The following is a 20,575-nucleotide window of genomic DNA, read 5'->3' on the forward strand; positions in this document are numbered from 1 at the left end:
CTGTTTTTTGTTTGTTTGTTTGTTTGTTTTGAAATGGAGTGTTGCTCTGTCACTGCAGCCTCGACTTTGGGAGCTCAAGTGACCCTCCCAACCTCAGCCTCTTGAGTAGCTGGGACTAAAGGCGTGTGCCACCATGCCTGGCTGTTTTTTTTCTCTCTCTCTCTTTTTTTTTTTTTTTTTTTTGGTAGAGATGGAGTCTTGTTATGTTACTGAGGCTGATCTTGGGCTCAATCAGTCCTCCTGCCTTGGTTTCCCGAAGTCCAGGGATTACAGGTGTGAGACACTGCACCCAGCCAGCATTTATCATTTATGTTACAAACAATCCATTTATACTCATTTAGCTATTTTAAAATATACAGTTAAATTATTATTGACTATAGTCAACCTGTTGTGCTATCAAATACTAGATCTTATTCCTTCTTTTTTTTTTTTTTTTTTTTTTTTTAGCCCATTAATTTCTATACCCAGAATGTAGCTGAGGCAGCTACTTTGTAAATGAGTTTTTGTAGTTAGTGGCTTCTGGAAGGCTGTTAGATGTACCTGAGAATAATTGTTTCCTACTAAGAACTCTTCATTCAACTAAAAATGCATTGTTTTTTAATTATCCTTGGCAACTGCTGTTCATTGATAAGCAGTTATTTCAAAAGCATTCTCTTATTTTCAGAGAGAAAATGACATGGACACTTGTTATAACTGAAAGTTCTAACCCAAAAGTCCTTGTTTTTAAGATTGACAGTCTAAAACTGATGAGGACTGTAGAAGAGTGAAATAAAACACAGTAATTTGTGACTAGTTTATTAATAACAGCAAAAACATTTCTTTAATTATATGTACTTTTTAAATAAGAGTGGTAATTTACATTTCCTTCATTAATGCTATGGAAATGTCTCTAAAGAGCTAAAATAAATGGCTGTTGGCACTGTGTTTTGCGCCACTTTTTTCCTAATTCAGTAATATTGTTCATTAAAATAAAATAAGTTCCTCATTAGGGTATTTGTAGTGAAGACATTATGAATGTAACAAATTAAGATGTGCTAATTTCAGGTTTTGTGTCAAATTTAATGCCTTCTTTAATGTGTTAAGCCATAGCTTTACAATTGCAAACATTCAACTAATAGCTTTTCTATCTAGAGGATTGCTTCAGAAATTCCTTCAGTAACCACTAATCTTTAACTACTGGGAAAAGATTTAGTTTAACCTAATTGTATGTAACATGAATATTGTGGATTGATTCTTTATCACATCCATATTTTGTTCTCACTTGAATTATTGACATATTGTCTTTCCTATAATATATACCTTCAATAATATATATATTTTTAATTTCTTAGGCATTAGCTATGGGAATGATGACAGAATACTATCATTACATCTTTACCACTCTGGTAAGTACTTTATTAAAACAAAATGTTCTGAATTTTATTATTATGACTTTTTCAGATGAAAAATAGGTTTTTTAGTAAGAGGTATTATGACTTAGTGCTTTGTAGTTATATTTTAATTTGATAAGACCCCACCAAAATTATTATCAGAGAGGATAGCTCTTAATAGAAGTTGATGATTTTGAAATAATATCATTTCAGATATCAATTCAAAATATTGCATGTCTTATTTTTATGTTGCTTTAGAGAACTTTCAGAACATAATGGATCTTGAAATTAGTTTCCTGAGAAATCAGTGCTTTAGAAAAGCACAAATTCAGCCGGGCGCAGTGGCTCACACCTATAATCCCAGCACTTTGGTAGGACGAGGCAGGAGGTTCCCCTGAAGTCAGGAGTTCGAGACCAGCCTGACCAATATGGTGAAACCCCATCTCTACTAAAAATACAAAAATTAGCCAGGCTTGGTGATGGATGCCTGTAGTCACAGCTACTCAGGAAGCTAAGACAGGAGAATTGATTGACCTGGGAGGCGGAGGTTGCAGTGAGCCAAAGTTGTGCCACTGCACTCTAGCCTGGGCGACAGAGCTAGACTCCATCTAAAAAAAAAAAAAGACCGAAAAAAGAAAAGCACAAATTCTTATGTTATCTCAGCTCTATTCACTTTTTGAAAATCAGATGTACTGAAGCTGTCCTTTCAGTAGATTAACTTTTCTAATCTGCTTTTGCCTATGTTTCGTTAGACTTCCTTAAAAGTCAGTATGCTTTAATTTGCCATTAGCAAATTGAATGTTACCTTTATATTTTGTTTTCACATACCCACCACACAATTTCCCCTTATTTTGTGTGAAAATCTGACTTTAGCCTATATCAAACTTACTGTTAGCTCCATTTCTTTATCAATACATTATCCTGACCTTTCTTTCTCTGTAAAACAGCTGTCTCTACTAATTCTTTCTTCCGCATGTCCTAAATATGAGAGTATTTCCAAGTTTGTACTTCATCCAATCTTATTTTCTCTTCAATTATTTTCTTCAGAACTGGTTTGTATTTAGAGCCTCAGTTATCATCTTTGTTTGAATGAGGTCTAAATGTTCTATGTAATATTCATGAATTACTGTATACTGTAAAACAATTTTAATTGTTGTGCCATTAATTTCAAAATATTTAAACTTCAGTGTCCTCTGAATTGACCCCTCTTTTGATTATCTTAAAAATTTCCACTTTTATTGACTCTTGTGTCACTAACAATATTTTACTGATTTTTCCTTTGTACTGTCTCTAGCATCTATCTTCTCCATTCCCATAATAACCAGTCTAACCAATGTTTTCTCCATTAACTTGAAATTCTTCCAGTTAGTCTCCTTGCTTCTAGGAGTCTTGAAGCTGCCAGATCAGATTATTAAAATTTAATTGATTGCAACAGCTTCCTGTGATGACAACTCTTACTTCCAAAGGAGATTATTCATGCAGTAGGATGTATTTTACTTTTAAATAGCAAAGCTGGCTCTGGCACGTCTCTATCTTATTTCCTAGCAGACAACTTTTTGCAGCTTGTAAGAAGCTTAGTGTTGGGGGTGGAGAGGAAGTGAGAGCAAATGATAGATATTTCAGTGCTGTTACAACTCAGCCTCAGCATAAGCATAAGATTTTGGGGAAATCAAAAGTACCTCTCAATAAGCAAAATAAACGAAACAACTAGTTTAGGATACATAGAACTCATAGGCCTACATTTGAAAGCCTTTTCTACTGTGATCCTAATCACACTTTCCCATTTCCTTTTGCTACTATTCTCCTTTAGGAATTCTCATTTATAGCTGAACTGATGTTCTGATGAGCTGAACTGAATAGGTTTTATGTCTTCTAATTTGTGTGTCTCCACTCATACTTTGAATTCTCTTTTTGCCAATCAATAGCCCAGTCTTTCTTTAATGGCAACTGTAGGGTAGAAAAGATTTCTTTTCCTTACACATCCTGAGGTTCAGTGCTGAGATCTCTAAACAAAAGACAGGTTAACAAGAGAAACACATAAACATTTATTTAATATAAATTTTATGTGACACAAAAGCCATCAGAAATGAAGACTCAAAGAAATTGGAAAATCTAGCTCTTTGTTTTTCTTTCTTTCTTTCTTTCTTCCTTCCTTCCTTCCTTTCTTTCTTTCTTTCTTTCTTTCTTTCTTTCTTTCTTTCTTTCTTTCTTTCTTTCTTTCTTTCTTTTTGCTTTGGTTTAATAAAGAGTAGTCAGCTATGTAGGAAAATTATTGGACAAAGGGAGGCTATGATCTAATGGCAATAAATCCAGAAAACTTAGCAAGGCCAATTTGTTCAGATTCTTCATGACCTACAGGTATAGAGTTGGATCCCTCCAGAATGAGAGTCTTATGACTTCCTTTCTGTGGAGGTAGGTCAGAGAATTCTTTTATGGTCCACTTCAGGGGAGAAAGGTGGGATAAAGTCACAGAGTGACCTTCCTGCTTCTGTGTCTTCTCAATTTCCTATAGCCAAGTACCATATTTGGGGGTAGCATGTTCTGAGCCTCATCACAGCTAAGATTGTATCTGCTCTGTGAAGTTTTTCTTGACCATAAAAATTGAAAATGACCTGTGTTGCTTCTGACTTTTTTTACACTTATGATTTCTACTCTTCTACCACTTAGCATATATTGCCGTGCTTTATTTATTCACCTCTTGAATATATCCTATCTCCTTGGCTAGATTGTAAACATTAAAAAATAAAAACCTAAAGATTCCTATGTTTTTCATAGCACAGACCACAGTTCAGGCCAATGCCAGCTGCTCTCCATTGAATTGTATTCCTGTTATCTAGCCTGTGTAGCTGTATGAGTCTGAGGCAAGCTGTTCACAGAACCAATGGCATTAATCTTGCCTTGATTCTCAATATTGTCTGTAAGTTCTGAGGGTTAGCTATGCCAACTAGAAAGAGGGCAAAACTCCACATGCTGCATGTTTTCATGATGATATCCATTCCCATGATAGCTTTGGCCTCATATCTCCTGGGAAAACTAAAGGGCAGAGCAAGAACATTCCCTATATACAGACTAGAAAGGGCAACAGACATAAAGTGTTTATTGGGAACTTATGGTGAAATTCCTAGGTGTGAGACATGAAATGAAGGAACTGCATTGTTTCTGTGACCAAAAAGGCTAGCCTTCTTAACATTTTTTCCACACCTTTCATATAGTTTTCATTAGTTAGAAGCTGTATTTTGTGACTTGCTTTCTAAAAACAGCAATCAAACAAAGAAACACTGGCAAAACAAAATTTTACAAACAGAAATAACCAGGCGAGGAAGCAGGGCATAGAAAAAATTAAAGTAAAATATTAATACATAAAGTAAGGGCAAGCTATCCTAAACACAGAAAACTATTGCAAATCTTAGATGTAAGTTAATAAGAGCCCATTGTTTCACTGGTAGATTTAGAATAAAATATATACATAGATTTTTACATCCAGAGCATATATATCTGCAATGCCAAAGCATCAGGACAGTCTATTTGAATCTTGGTGATTTCTGATGTGTAACATCACTTGACACGATGGTGTTAAGTGACCTAAGGGAACCAAAAATAAGTGACTATTTCAATAATACATGCCTGTGAAGATACTCTGTTGATAATAACAACACAATAACATTTGTCTTTCAGGACCTCTTTGCTCTTGATGTTGAGCCCTACCGATACAGTGGTGTTAATATGACAGGGTTCAGAATATTAAATACAGAAAATACCCAAGTTTCCTCCATCATTGAAAAGTGGTCAATGGAACGATTGCAGGCACCTCCGAAACCCGATTCAGGTTTGCTGGATGGATTTATGACGGTATGAATACCCACTTAAAGATCAGTTTGTGTGTTTCTAAATAGTATTGCATACATATTAACTTCTGGGTCCAAACTTCAGTTTAATTGTTTGATATTAAAAGCACAATCTCAGAGCTACAATGCAAATAATTTTATTAACAATTTTAAAAATCAATTTTGTATGAAAAACTTATGCTTCCATCCAAGTGTCTCAAAAGCCGTTACAATTATCACCAGGGTACTACAACATAGGAATTTCTATAAAGTTAGTTCCCTACATGGAAGAAATGAGAGACTGAAAAGAAGACATTAATCTGATAGTTATCCTTCTGATCTCACCTATCAATATATGAATACTCTTCAACATGATGATTTCTGATATCTGGTGTTATATAAATGACTTATGTCACACAGAACACACAAAATTCTCCCATGAGCTTACTCACTCTTTAAGGCTGAAGACTAATCAATAATCACATTTGTAATTTTCAAGTCCCAGTTTAAACCTCTAGAAGATGCACTATTGCATAAACTATAAAAGAAGGGTATATTCTTATATAACTTCATTGTTTATGCTAAACAACTTTAGCTGTTTATGCTATTGTTTATACCAGTGCTTACAATAAAAATCTAATGGCAAGGCATACATAATTTTAAGTTTTCTTATACCGTGTCCTCCAAAAGACAGGTAAAAATCAATGTTATTAGTTTGTTTAATTTAAGCCACTATGTAAAAATATTATTTTTAAATAAGTAATCAATATAAAAATTATGACTGAGACATTTGATATTCTTTTTTATACTAAGTCCTTGAAAGATGGTATGTATTTGACATCATGCATATTAATTCAGAGTAGTCACATTTCAGTCATATTTGCTCTGTAGTAGCCAAATGTGGCTAGTGGCTGCTTTATCAGACAAGGTAGGTATGTATCATGTTATTTTTAAAAACCATAAATACCTGATGTTTTCTTATTAAATCATTTTTCTACAGACCAAAGTATCACAATAATTAAGGAAATAGCTTAGCAGTGGGGTGATATTTACATTTCATAGGTAATTACCATCTGCTTTTAATGAGTATTAGTCTAAATGGAGAATTTATAAACAAAAACGTCCTCTATCCTTACATGTAGAAAAGCTTTTTATATTATGATTATAATTTTTCCACTAATTACTTCAATGGGCTTCAAAGCATGTTTTTGATATTGTAGGGATAAAAGGAAACTCTGATTTTTTTATCCTTAGAAGGTTTTGTAATACAAATTGAGAGCCTTCATAGAGACTGTGAAGAAGAAATGGTTAGCCTGAAGGCATCAACTTTCTGATGGAACAAAAAATACATTTGTTTTCTGTTTGTGAGAAAAATCACCTACTAGAATTTGAAAATATATCCATATGAATTTTTTTAAAAGAAACAATATAGGGAAATTTTGCTTTATTGCATATAGAGATAGTTGACCAGTTCTAGTAGTTTTAACTTATATTTGAGAATTTTTATTGAGAGGAAAATACCTAAATAACTAAAAATGAAAATACTTTCCTTCAAAGTGGAGCCAGATTTAAAATAAAAAGCAAACTAGAAAAAATTATAAATGTTATATTTTATTACCAGTTTAAAAATGGTGAATCAAACTTTTGAAACTTAAGACAATGTGATTTTTTAATATTATAATGTATACTATCCTTTAAATTGTTGTTATGATCATGTGAAAATTTTTATATGCTTTTTCTATAATAGCTTTCTTTACATTTCTTTGATTTCAGGATGAATATCTTATTTATTTTCAATACCATTATTAAATGGTTTTAGGAAAAGTAAATCAGTAGATATTAGGACAATTTTACACTTTTATATATTGACTTCCACAGATAAATGAGTTCAAGGACTAGTGTGCCCCTTTATGTATCAGAATCATAAAAAAATTTCAATTTTACTTTGGTACTCTCTGTATAGCTATGTGAGTCCCTCTGTGACTTTACACGTCATCTCCTGAAATGAAGAGATCCTGAAATGAATCCCTAATTTGTGGTGACTTATGTAAACTATTGAAAGACAGATAAGTACAAGGAATGATGTATTAATTTCCAAGGCAGAAGATCTTGGAGAGAATTAACCTCTATGATATGGAAAGAGAGACAGGATATTAGGAGAATTACAGATTTGGGTTCTCTCTTTCTAATCATGAGTCTATTCCTCTTCTGTTTTTCCCTGTTGAACTGGCAGATGATTCCTTGGAAGGGGAAAAATGTTAAAATAAAAATGGACTGATGAAAAAATGTGTCTATTAAAAATCCTGGGCATTGTATATAAACCATGGTTTCTGAGTTATTTAGAAGAATTTTCCATGCAATCCTCTTCCCTTTGGTATAGTTCTTAAATATAAAGTAGATACGAAGTTTGTCATTAAAGGTTTCTTTCAAAATAGATGCAAACTATTTTGTTTTCACAATTTCCCTTTTGAAAATTTAATATATTTAAAAATTTTTTCATCATATAACATTATACCAAGATAAAAAATATATATACATAAAATATTTTCATTATATAACGTTCTTAATTGTAAAATAGCACGATTATTAAAATAAAACCAATTGAGTTCTGTATTAAAATGTAGGCGTATTCATGTCTTACGTAAGTATTCTTTTTCTTTTCCATTTAAAATTGTAAGCATTTTCACAAGTCATTAAATGTTTAGGAAAAGAAATTAATAGGCTGTTTCCACCATGAATATAGTCAGTAAATTAAGAGGATTCTAGTTAGAAAAAAAAGAAAAAAGAATTATAGCCTGGCATTGTGGCATTGGCAACATTCCCTTCAGTCAATTCATGAGATCTCAGTGTTTATGTATCTCTTGTTCTTTTTTTCCCTATGGTTCCATAAAGAAATGGGATTATCAGCAAAGTCTCTAGTACTTGGAACAAGACCTGTTATTATCAGTATCATAATCATTTGCCATTGTGTAAGATCATAGTGCTCAGACTTTGACATCCTTTCTTCATGTTTGAGCTATAAAAGGAAACAGTAAATTGGATTCATAAGAGTTTTTCTAGTTGAGTTAGGATTTTAACTGGCCTTTGAGATAACTGTTTATCAGTTAAATTACTACTGAATACAAAACCACTTCTCTTGCCATTGTAGTTTCTTTCTCTACAGTCTGGGGTCATCATATTAAAGATATTAATGTTAGTAACTCAGTAAAATTTTTAGTTTCACTTGGTATAAACCCAACCAAGAAACCAACTCACATGGTACTTCCAAGCCTGATCTAGTTAAGGAGGAAGAAATAAAGCACAACACTCTTCCTTTACACACGAGGGTTTCTTTGAACACATGATATCCCACTTTTCTCCATTCCCACACAATACCATCCAGTTAGTGCTCTGAACTTCCCAGACATAAACCCCTTATTATAAAGCTCTTTCCATACTATGCATTCTGTATTGTGTTCCCATCTTTTCATGCTCCTGGAGGTGTGCAGATACCTTTCAATGAGCGTTACTACCGTTCTTTACTACAAAATCAGATAACATCTTCCCCAGTCCTCTGACTTGACATCGTCTGCCTTTATATAGCACATCTACTATAGGATGAGAATTCACTTTTGAACCACTGTCAATCAGAGACTGATGATAGTGATACTTACTATTGATTTATTGAGTTTACAGCAATTTCAGGTCAAGACAATCAAATCAGATACAAACACCTAGGGGTACATTTTAAACAGTCTAGCTATATCCCAGAAATACTTCCCAGTGGTTCCAATATACATATGCATATTCATACCAATGTACCTGTAATAATTATTAATACTTTTTTTCTTGTGCTGATAGATAATACCACATATTTCCTTGATAATATAAATGTATTACACAAATCAATAATAACCACATTTGTTGACTATATCATTTGGGTTTCTATAGGGATATTACTGTTTTAGAAGTTTAACCCTGGACACCAACTGCTATCTCCATTTCCTTTCACCTCAAAAATCATTAAGCACTGTCAATTTTACTGTATCAATATTTTTTCTTAACTACATTCATCTTTTCAACCCAGAGCTTTATCTTAGTTATGATATTTCCCCCCTGGCTTTCATGATAGCCCCCTCACTGAAGCCCTACTCTTAACATCTCTCTCTTACATTCACCTTCTTTCTAATATGATTTTTTTCAGAACTTTGCTCATGGCTTCTCATCATTTACTAGGTGTAATTTGAGCTCATTTGCCAAGCCTAAAAAGCCTTCTATGATCTGACTCTTTCCAACTCCTCCAGCCTCATATTTGCTTACTCCTTGTTCCACCAAGCCACCCTCTCATCTCACCTTTGATGTGTCATTACTCATCATGTATCACCTGTTCTAGCAGAGGATACTTTCATTGTTTAAACCACCTTCCTTTTTTTGAATGATTGGCATATTCCTACTCATACTCTAATTTTCAGGTCTTCTGTTACCTTTTGTATTGAGTCCTCCAGATATTTTATATGTGTGGTCCTTTATTTATGCACTTTATGTGTAACTCCATGTCAAAAGTTAACTCTAGTGCTTTAGTTTGTTTTTACAACACCTTTTCAATAGACTGTTAGCTCTTTTGGAGCAAGAACTAGATATTGTAATCTTTGAAGTCCCTATACCTAGTTTAATGTCTGGTGTAAAACAGGAGCTCATAATGAGGGAGTGACTGCCTGATTGAATAAATGCATTTGTTAATTGATTTTAATCATGTTACATCTATGTTCTAATCACTAGTTCCTTTCATTTCCCCAAATATATGTTGGAGAGCATTTTATTTACCCTCTGGTACTTTATTATCACAATATCTAATCATTTAGAAGATGCAGTTAGGCTAGTCTCAATGGCAAAAGCTTAGATTTTTTTTTTTTTTTTTTTGAGACAGAGTCTCACTCTGCCATCCAGGTTGGAGTGCAGTGACACGATCTCTGCTCACTGCAACCTCTTCCTCCCCCGATTGCAGTGATTCTTGTGCCTCAGCCTCCGAGTAGCAGGGATCACAGGCGCACACCACCACACCTGGCTAATTTTTGTATTTTTGGTTAAGATGGGTTTTCACCATGTTGGCCAGGCTGGTCTCCAACTCCTGACCTCAAGTGATTTGCCCACCTCGGCTTCCCAAAGTGCTGGGATTACAGGTATGAGCCACTACACGTGGCCATTAGAAATACTTTTGATTAAATAGTGAAAGTATAGTAAGTTAGAAGAATAGTTTCCGTTATTTTTACAAAGGAAGAGATAATGTTTATGAGAGGTGAGTCTTTACATATTTTAATTCTAAAGCCCTCCTAACAGTTATTTCTTTATAACAACAGACCACGGACTCCAGACTTTACAATTTCCTTTTTTATTTGCATATCTTAAAATAAAAAATGAGCATCTTGTACATACATCTTACAGCAGGAATTTAGCTCATCCACTAAGGTGACACAAGTAATCATTTGTTACTGTATAAAGATTTACTTTTATAGCTGGGTGTGGTGGGGCAGGCCTGTAGTCAACTATTTGGGAGGCTGAGGTGGGAGAATCACTTGAACCTGGGAAGTCGAGGCTGCAGTGAATAGTGTTCACCCAGCTAAACTCCAGCGTAAGACCCTGTCTCAAAAAACAAAACAAAACAAAACAAAACAAAACAAAACAAAACAATGGAAATAGAACCATAGAGAAATAACGTATGAACAGAACAGACAGGTTTTTTCATTTACTGCTAGAACTACAAGCCCACCTTTGCTGCTATTTGCTTGTCTTAATTAATTGTAGCTGTTTTTCTTTAATTCATTTGAAATGAATATAAATATAAGGTTTTGGCAAGTACTGGATCAAACCAACTCAACATTTTTTAAATTGGTGAAGCATTTTGAAAAAGTTGGCTTCATCTTGTATTGCACTAAATCACCAAAATAAAAGAATAAAGAGTAGCAATATAATGAATTAATGAATTAACTACTGTTTAAAAAATCAGTTTTAATACTGTGTGTATTGTATGCAGCACACAGGATTTGATACCAGGCACTCAGGATTTGGTAATGAAGACAATAACTCTATTTCATCAAAGAACTAAGGGAATTGATAAAATCGGAATATAGTAACTGTTTTTCTGATCACATCACAATCTTTGTTAGTACAAAAGTTATGTTCAAAATGTGATGTTGATTGCTTCTTAATTTCGTATTTTTGGATCTTCTTTCCTGTCTTCCTGAAAATTCTTGTTAAAATGTATTGTTTTCTGTGATCATTTTTGATAGAAAGAGACACACATATATTTACCAGGAATTGTACATAACTTCTTAGTATTTTGTCAAAAAATGTGTAACATTTCAGAAAATTTATTAACATAAATATTATAACTACTAGCCTTATTCTTTTTGTTACCACAGAAGAAACATTTTGGGTTCATAATATAATAACATATGGCAGAAATATTTGTATACTTCAGAGTACGTAATGAAGTCATAAGTACAACATTTCTTACATTTATATGTGCTTGATTTATGGAATGGTAAAAGGACATGGAGTATGAATAACAGAATGGCACTATATTTCTTTATTTTATGTGCCTATTAATCTTTTAAGATGCGCTAAAGCTACAAATTAAATCTAAATACAAATAATTGAGATGACCTAAAAACCTACATTGTTTTATTAACATAGAATGTTTTATCTAATTGCCTTTTCTCATTTACGGATTAAATAAGCAACATTTAAGCACCTAAAGTTGATAGAGATGGAATTTCTATTTTAAGTAATTGTTTTTTACGTGAAAAATGGCAGTTGCAGTAAAGCATTATCTTAATGGTCATGTTATTTTTATCAGTCAATTTTTGAACTTTTCATTTGGGAAAAGTAAGAGTAAATCAAGAGAGACTTTTTTCCCCTTCACCCTGAAGAGCAAGATTTATCTTCAAGGCATTGATATAATATTATGCAATACCAACTTGTAAAGGATAAATACATTTCTATACACAATTTTCTTCAGTCTCTTATTTTATATTTAAAAGTGTAGGGGAGAAAAAAACAAAAACAAAAAACCTCTCCTCTACCTATCTTAGGTTTATTCATTGTCTGGGACCTCTGACAGAAGACTAACATGAAAAAATAACCGAAGTTTATAGTTGTATGCAGCACCCACTCACACTGAAGAACTCAGATGGGAATAGCTCAAAGGGTGGTTAGAACGTGGGCTTATGTAGCCTCTTAACAAAGAAAGATATATTTTTAGATAAGTGACAAGACAAAGGAAAAGTGATTTAGGCTTTTAGGGGTGGCAAACTGTGAGCAGATAGATATGTACATATAACATTATATAAAAATATAAAATTATATAAATCTAATATGCCACTTGTAGGATCACATACATATATATGTGACTATATCATATATATGTATATGATCATATACATATATCATGTGATATATAATATGTGTATATATATGTATATGATCCTACAAGTGGCATATTTTGACCTACAAGTGGCATATTTTGGGGTGGTATGTCCTGAACTCTTTCAATAGCTATATAGTTTTATGTGGATGTGACGAATCACCAATGGTATGAGGAAGTCTAACTAGACAGAAATTTGTGATGTTCAAGAAGGAGGGCCCCTCAAGGGACAGTCAATGTCAAAGACACTCAGAAGAGGTGATGCCCAATGCCCTGACAAGAGTATGAAGTCCAACTTTGCAGAGTCTGAGAACTGACAGCATTCCAAGATTTAAGACTCCACATCTGTATCTGGACTATGGCATCATGGTAGAATTAATACAAGCAATGAATGTGACCTTGAAAAACAAAAATGCCAAGCCAGTTATTGAGGTAAACAAGGCGTTGAACTTAAGAAAGCAAGTACAGGGCACAAAGTAAAGGAAATACAACATGGTCAAGAAAATAGGGAATGGATTATTTCACTGGGGTAGGCACTCAGGTTCTAACCTGAGAATGAAGTTAACAGCAAGTTTGACATAATATTCAATGTTGTAAGTTAAAGGAGTGGATTGGGAAATAGTGGGATATAAATCTGGGATAACTTTTTTCATGCTAATTAATTAATAGATAATTATAAATATTCTACGTTTAACATAGAAAATCAAAATAAAAATCATCAAATATTGGTTGAAATTATTAAAGAAGAGAGAGTAAGAGATGGAATTGAGGCCTACAAATAAGAAATCTTATTCAAACATTCATAATATACTACAGCAAAGTTCTGGCTAAGGAAGTTTATTACTATAACTATAGTACACTCTCATCATAGAAGGATGGGTGGATCTATTTTTAAAATGTATAAAACATGTTTTCTGGCTACTACTTTGCATTCAGGGTAAAATACAACAAACTAAGCTATATGTTGTATTTGGGATGAACTGAGATGGAGTAGACTGGTAGTAATTATCAATGCTATAGATTTTCCCATATTCAATTTTATGAATAATTTTTGGAATTTGTTTATGGCTCCTCCCCCCAACAATTTAAAATAAATGCCATATAAAAAATACTTTGGCTTCACCTCAGTCTTTAAAATTTGCATCTAGTTGAATACTTATATCTATATATGGTTTTATATAAATATAAATAATATAAAATAAGAGGGAGATAAATATATAAAAATATATAACCGTCATTTATATCTAAATTCATATTATCTTAGGTAATATCTTAGTATGTTTGTGCTGCTATAACAGAATACCTGAGACTAGATAATTAATAAGAAACAGAAATTTAACTCACACTTCTGCTTGCCAAGAAGCCCAGATCAAGGTATTAGCAGGATTGGTGTCTGGTGAAAGCAACTGTCTGCTTCTAAGACGGCACCCTGTTATATTCTCAGGAGGGGAGGAACACTGTGTCCTCACATGGTGGGAGAAACCAAAGGGCAAGAGAGTGGTCCTTTCAGCCTGGAGCTCTTTTTTTTTTTTTTTTTTTTGAGACGGAGTCTCGCTCTGTCGCCCAGGCTGGAGTGCAGTGGCCGGATCTCAGCTCACTGCAAGCTCCGCCTCCCGGGTTCCCGCTATTCTCCTGCCTCAGCCTCCCGAGTAGCTGGGACCTCAGGCGCCGCCACCTCGCCCGGCTAATTTTTTGTGTTTTTAGTAGAGACAGGGTTTCGCCGTGTTAGCCAGGATGGTCTCGATCTCCTGACCTTGTGATCCGCCCGTCTCGGCCTCCCAAAGTGCTGGGATTACAGGCTTGAGCCACCGCGCCCGGCCGGCAGCCTGGAGCTCTTTTATAAGATTGCTAATCTCTTTCGTGAGTGTTTAGTGCAGTGATGACGACTTAATCACCTCTGAAAAGCCACACCTTTTAATTCTGTTTTATTGGGGATCAAGTTTCAACATGAATTTTGGAAGGGGGTACACTCAAACCATAGTAGGCACTTTGTGAATAGTAAGCAATATTCATATTTATCCATTTAATCATATTCATACCTATATTTATGTACTAAACTATACTATCTATACATATCTATACCCATATTTATCCATTTACTAGAAAGACAGTGTCACTGGTCACAGTATTAATAGGATAAGCATTTATAATACATGGCCTTAGTACACTCAATATATGCAAATGCTCTTTGACTTATGACAGGATTACATGTTTATAAAACCATCATAAATTGAAAATATCATAAGTCAGAAATGCACTTAATACACCTCACATCCTAATATCATAGCTTAGCCTCACCTACCTTAAACATGTTCGGAGTACTTACATTAAGTATTATTTACATACCTACATTTGGACAAAATCCTTTAACACAAAGCCTATTTTAAAACAAATTGTTGAATGTTTAATGGAATTTATTGAATGTTGTACTGAAAGTGAAACACAGAATAGTTGTACTTGAAGTACAATTTCTACTTTTTGCATATGGCTTTTGCAACATCATAAAATAAAAAAATCACAAGTTTGCAACATCATAAAATTTAAAAAAAAATCACAAGTTTTACCATCATTAAGTAGGGGATCGATTGTGTGTATCTGATTTTGGCATATTTTTATTATTAAATATTAGCTACAAACTATAAAAATGCTTATTAAAAAACATATGACACACTTAACTGTAGATTGCATCAAATTTAGAATCAATATGTCTGTAAGAAATTTAACAATTTTCCGTGCTGTGATTTATAATGAACACGTTGTGACTTTTTTTAGTCATGCTCAATTTTAGAAGAATTTTATTTAAAAATAGACATGCTAAAACTGTCATAAATAAATAAAGAACTTGGCATACAATCAAATTTATATATAGTGCACAATAATCCAACTTCTGATGTTTTAATATAAATATATACCTCAGTAGATATTTCCATTTCTTTTGTTTTAAATTACCTACCTCTGGATCCCACCAATGTAGAATTTCTCCTGCCTAATTGACCCAAAAAAGTACTCAACTCTGTTATTATAAATAAGAGTATATGCATATGTAAAGAATATGAATTTTAAGGATGTTAGGATGTGCACAGTGGCCCTAGGATTAGTGACCCAAACAATGATTTTATACAAATTCTGAGTCTAGCTACCGGCGAATGTTACTATTTGTATTTGGCATCTAATATAAATAACCTAATTGTGAATTGTATTTAATGTTTACTACATTTCACTGCTGTTTCTGCCTTATTAACTCATGACATCATGGGGCAGTTATCATCCTCATTTTATAGATGCAGAAACATAGAATAGGCAGGTTATACATATAAAGAAAGATCCCTAAACTTTTGTCAGAAGCAAATATAAAAGAATCCTTAAGCATCTGAAGGAAAAAGTTGAGCATGATGAATTAGAAACCAGGAAAAAAAATCACTTTAGATGTGCTGTCAGATTTTGTGCTTCATTTTTAACCTTATAGATTTTCACACCAGTTTTGGGTAAGATGGTAGCTAGTTGGTCTACTAAACCCTCTTATTTCTTTTCCTTACAGACTAAACTCATACATAGATGTCAGAAGCCACATCTGAATCTCATTCCCAAACCTCTCTAATGCTGTTATTTTAGGCAAGTTACCTAACCTCTTTGAGCCTCACTTGTCAAATAGAAATAATAAATTTTAGTGGGTTATCATAAGAATCAAAAGGGATAATGAATTCACCTATAAAATGTTGAAAACCTACCTGGCTTTTTATAATTATACTATTGCCTTCTCTTAAAGGCCCCGTGACTTATAGCATAGAATTTGACAGAGTGCTTGTAGCTTAATTAATTGATTCATTTTTTCAGCATTAATTATCATCTGTTGTATGCAAAATCACTGCAGTAGATACTTAGGGTGTACATGTGTGTGTATGTGTGTGTGTGTGTGTGTGTGTGTGTGTGTGTTGGATGCAATCATAAGTTTTCATACAGAATCTGCTTAAAACTTGAATACAGTAGTCTTCTTTTTAAAATGAGCCCAATTACAATGATTTGAAATGCACTATTGCAATAGCATATCCCTATTTAACAGATATTTAAGTCTAGTTAGAAGTTTATGAAAATGGTATGTGTCATTTATTTTTTCTCAGTGTCAGATCATTTCATTTTTAAGTTTAGAAGATGACTTGTTGGGCACAGAATTAAAGGATGGATTTCTGCTTAGGATTTTTGTGCCTGTTGTAGAAGACTATTAAATCTATTCTATTTCCATCTGAGAGCAAGAGTTTTGTAATCAGAATCACCTAACTCTTGAAAACAGTCTGCTTATTACTTCCTTTGTAAGCTTTTGCTAACAGTTTAATATTTCTGAGCCTCAGTTGCCTTAGCTATTCAATGAAACCAGCCTACATCACAGTGTCACTCTAAAGATTAAATACATAACTCTGACACCACTTGAAGACAGTGTCTGCCCAGTAGTTGATCCTCTATAAGCGATATCCATTTGCTTCAAGATAAATGCCATTTCTGCGCTTTAGTGCAAGTGCTACTATGTTCTGAGTACAGTTCATCATTCTCAAAGGATCTTTTGATTCCTGTTTGTACAAAAGTGACAATTGAATAAGAATGCAGCTATGGGTATTCTTAATGCTCTGGGTAAGATTAACTGAATAAATGAACACGACTTATAGCTAGTTTAATATCAAATTGTTGATGCTTTTTTTAATGACACTGCTATCTGAGTAATTATATTTACATTAGAAAGACAAATTTTTAAAAGTGTAGCCTATGCAGTTTTGTGATATAAAGGCCTAAGAAATGGTCAAGAATCTAATCTGATGCACTAATTTCCAAGATATGCTTGGCCAATACTTTTTAAATCCACATTAATAAATCAGAAGAATGTTTCAGACAAAAATGAAATGAAGAGTTTTAGGATGAATTTGCCTAAAGGATGTTAGGAATTCTCCTGCTTTATTATGCAGAGAGGAAATATTATGTTGATCTTTCATTTGCCTTTCTAAAAGAACTCATACATATTTTATTCATTAATCTTCAGAATGCCCTGTGACCAAATTGAACCAGAAGGGGAAAGTAAAGTTATTAAACAGACATAGATGTTGAAATGGTACCAAATCGATCCTTCATAAAAAATTCCTATGTATAGCTATTCATTCATTCATTCTCCAAATATTTACTGAACATCTATTCTGTGCAATGTATGGTATTATATCATGTGAAGGATAAGAAAAATATAAGTAAATAGATAGATTACATGATATATGCACTTGAAGAATTACCAATTTAATAAGACAAGTGAAACATAGTCTTAAATCATTGAAAAAAAAATGCTGGCATGTAGTGAGAAATGTATATAGAAAACAATGCATTTAGATGAGCATGTATCTACTTTTTGTTTAGGATGTAACTATAACTTTACATAAAGACACAACTTAAGAATGTTATGTGCCCAATTAACATGAAGAATAGTTCACTTCCTTTGCAGTTACCTCACTGGACTTGGATAAAATTCTACATTCCTGTGATAAGTCAAAGAAACTCAGAAACTTGATCAGGTTGAGCAGGCTGGTTGATGGAACCACAGGTTTCATTGTAAGATGCTCAGCACATATGTACTCAATTCAAGTTAGAGAATTTCATAGCTGCTGCCAGGTTTGAAGTACTCTAAAAAGTGCTACCACAGTCCTGCAGTTACTGCCAGACCTGGGGTCCTGGTATTTCTGCTGAAAATGTGGCAGTCAAATGGTTATCTCTGTTCATCCTTTCTTCCATTGCCTTGAGTGTTGAAGGTCGTTTTTGCCAATTGTCTCCTCACATCCTGTCTGGTCACTCATCACTAGAACTAGGGCTCACATTTACTCTCAAATTGACCTGGACTCCCACTATTCCAGCTTTTTAAGTTATCTGGTTCTTTAGTTTATACAACAAAAGGCACCTCTGAGTCTGCCCATGGTGGCTGAGTTAGGACCCCCATATCAGTCAAAAGCTATTTCCAGATCCAGCTCTTCTCTGAGACTCTCAGGCCTGGTCTCCACTGTACTCACTTTCAGCTGAGAATGTGTTCTCTCACCTAACTCTGCTTGAGCATCCTCAGTCCCTCAAAGGTACCCTGGATTGTGGTCTTGATTGTTTTTCTCCTAGGAGTTTCTTTGACTCTTTGTAAATTTATCCACTTTCTTCCTAGCAACTTTCAAGCCCTGGGTACTACTAAGGAGGGAAGGACAGAGCAGTGTCTATAAATACGTATATATAGTTGCAATGTAAGAAACAGAGCAGAGAGTAGTCTCAGTAAAGCCAAATATACATGGCTACCAGAGAGAAGGTGCAAAGTTGACTTTAATCTACTATAAAAAAAAAAAAGTCACTAGATGAATCCATTCACAATATGAAAACCTACACCAAAGCTGGGCTTGGTGGCTCCTGCCTATAATCCCAGCACTTTGGGAGGCCAAGGTGAGAGGACTGCTTGATCTCAGGAGTTCAAGATCAGCACAGGCAACATCCTGAGACTCCATTTCTACAAACAAAATGGAAAAAATTAGCCTGGCATGGTGGCACATGCATGTAGTCCCAGCTCTTTGGCAGTCTGAGGTGAGAAGATCACTTGATCCTGAGAGGTCGAAGCCGCAGTGAGCCGTGATCATGGAACTGCACTCCAGCCTCAGTGACAGAGAGAGACTCTGTCTCACAAAACAAACAAACAAACAAAAATCCCTATACAAAGAGTATATGATATTTCTATCTTTTCACATAGAGCTAAATTAATAATACGAAATACTAATAATAATTTTTACTGTTATTATTTTAGCATCACCAAGTACAGGACAACCCTGCTATAAATGTTATAAAAATTTGACAGTTTGATGTTATTGGGAAAGGAATTTGGGGGGAGATAGGGCTCAAACTGAATCTCAAATATAAACATAAAATAGCATTTTAATAAATATAGATGAGAGTAGGAAGGCCATTTAGGAAGAAGATAATGGAAAGCCATAAAAGATATTAGAACAGGAGAGTGCAATAAAAGTAATATCATTTACCATTCCTTGCTAAATATCATGCAATTTGTAGTGATTATATAAACATATGTTTGCCTTACACTAACTCTAAGTCTCACAAAAATATGCTGTGAGATGAGCATTATTTCTCACTTTACAGATGATGTAACTGAGGTGCCAATATATTTGGTATGTTGCTCAAGGACATTAGATTAGTAAGGTTGAGGCTGAGCATTTAAGATCAGTCCCTTCTAACTCGATAACTTGTGCTTTTCCTGCTCTGTCCTGCTTCCGGGAAGGCATATCTGGTGGCTCTGTGCGAATGCCTAAGACACTCCAGCAAGTAGCAGGAAGCTGCAATTCAAGCCTGAATTAATAAGGACTGGTATAGAGCCCAGGGGACTCAAAGGAATGATCGAATGGGAAGATTTTTTTGAGATGAGGAAGGATAATATGGAGACAAAAGAGGCCTTAGAGCTTTGCAGCTTAGGTGACTAGGAGGACTCAACTGCTTTTCACAGAAATGGGACTATTGGAAAAGCAGGTGACTTGAAAAGGAGATGATATTGATTGCAAACAGGAAGAATTTGAGATGATGGTAATAACTTAAAGGAAGTGAGGTCCAACAAAAAGCTGGAAGCTGAAAAATTGTTTCTCATTTCTATAATGACTCAGTTTTCGGTTTGTTCATTTGTTTGTTTCGGAAATTGAGAAAAACAGTTCAGACTTTTGGGAGCATATGTTTACAATCCTTCAGAAAGAAAGACTTAGTCAATCTATTTGGCCACCTAGACTAAGTGACTCCAGAAGCTGAGAGAATTTCAGTAGTGTTGAATGTCAAAGAATTACTACATACTTTAGTGCCCTTGTTTCTTAGTAGTCATGCCAGAACAGCCTGTGGCTCCATAGTCCATGTGCCAGGGGTCTTAGGAATAATGCCTTGGGAGAAGAGATGTTAATTTGAATTCTGGTTCTGGCTTTCAAGCAAAATAT

At 34.1% G+C, this 20,575-nt stretch overlaps 1 protein-coding gene across 7 annotated transcripts in view; it reads left to right on the top strand.

Annotated features, from left to right (window-relative positions):
- GRIK2 (glutamate ionotropic receptor kainate type subunit 2) overlaps nt 1–20,575 on the top strand; it is a 705,435-nt gene that overhangs the window by 294,436 nt on the left and 390,424 nt on the right. For all 7 annotated transcript variants that reach the window (XM_025382118.1, XM_025382120.1, XM_025382119.1 and 4 more), the window contains 2 exons: nt 1,332–1,385; nt 5,046–5,219. In XM_025382118.1, coding sequence (XP_025237903.1) covers nt 1,332–1,385; nt 5,046–5,219 — 228 coding nt within the window. The remainder of the gene's footprint in view (nt 1–1,331; nt 1,386–5,045; nt 5,220–20,575) is intronic.

Source organism: Theropithecus gelada, chromosome 4 (genome assembly GCF_003255815.1).
Source record: "Theropithecus gelada isolate Dixy chromosome 4, Tgel_1.0, whole genome shotgun sequence".
NCBI classification, from domain to species: domain Eukaryota; kingdom Metazoa; phylum Chordata; class Mammalia; order Primates; family Cercopithecidae; genus Theropithecus; species Theropithecus gelada.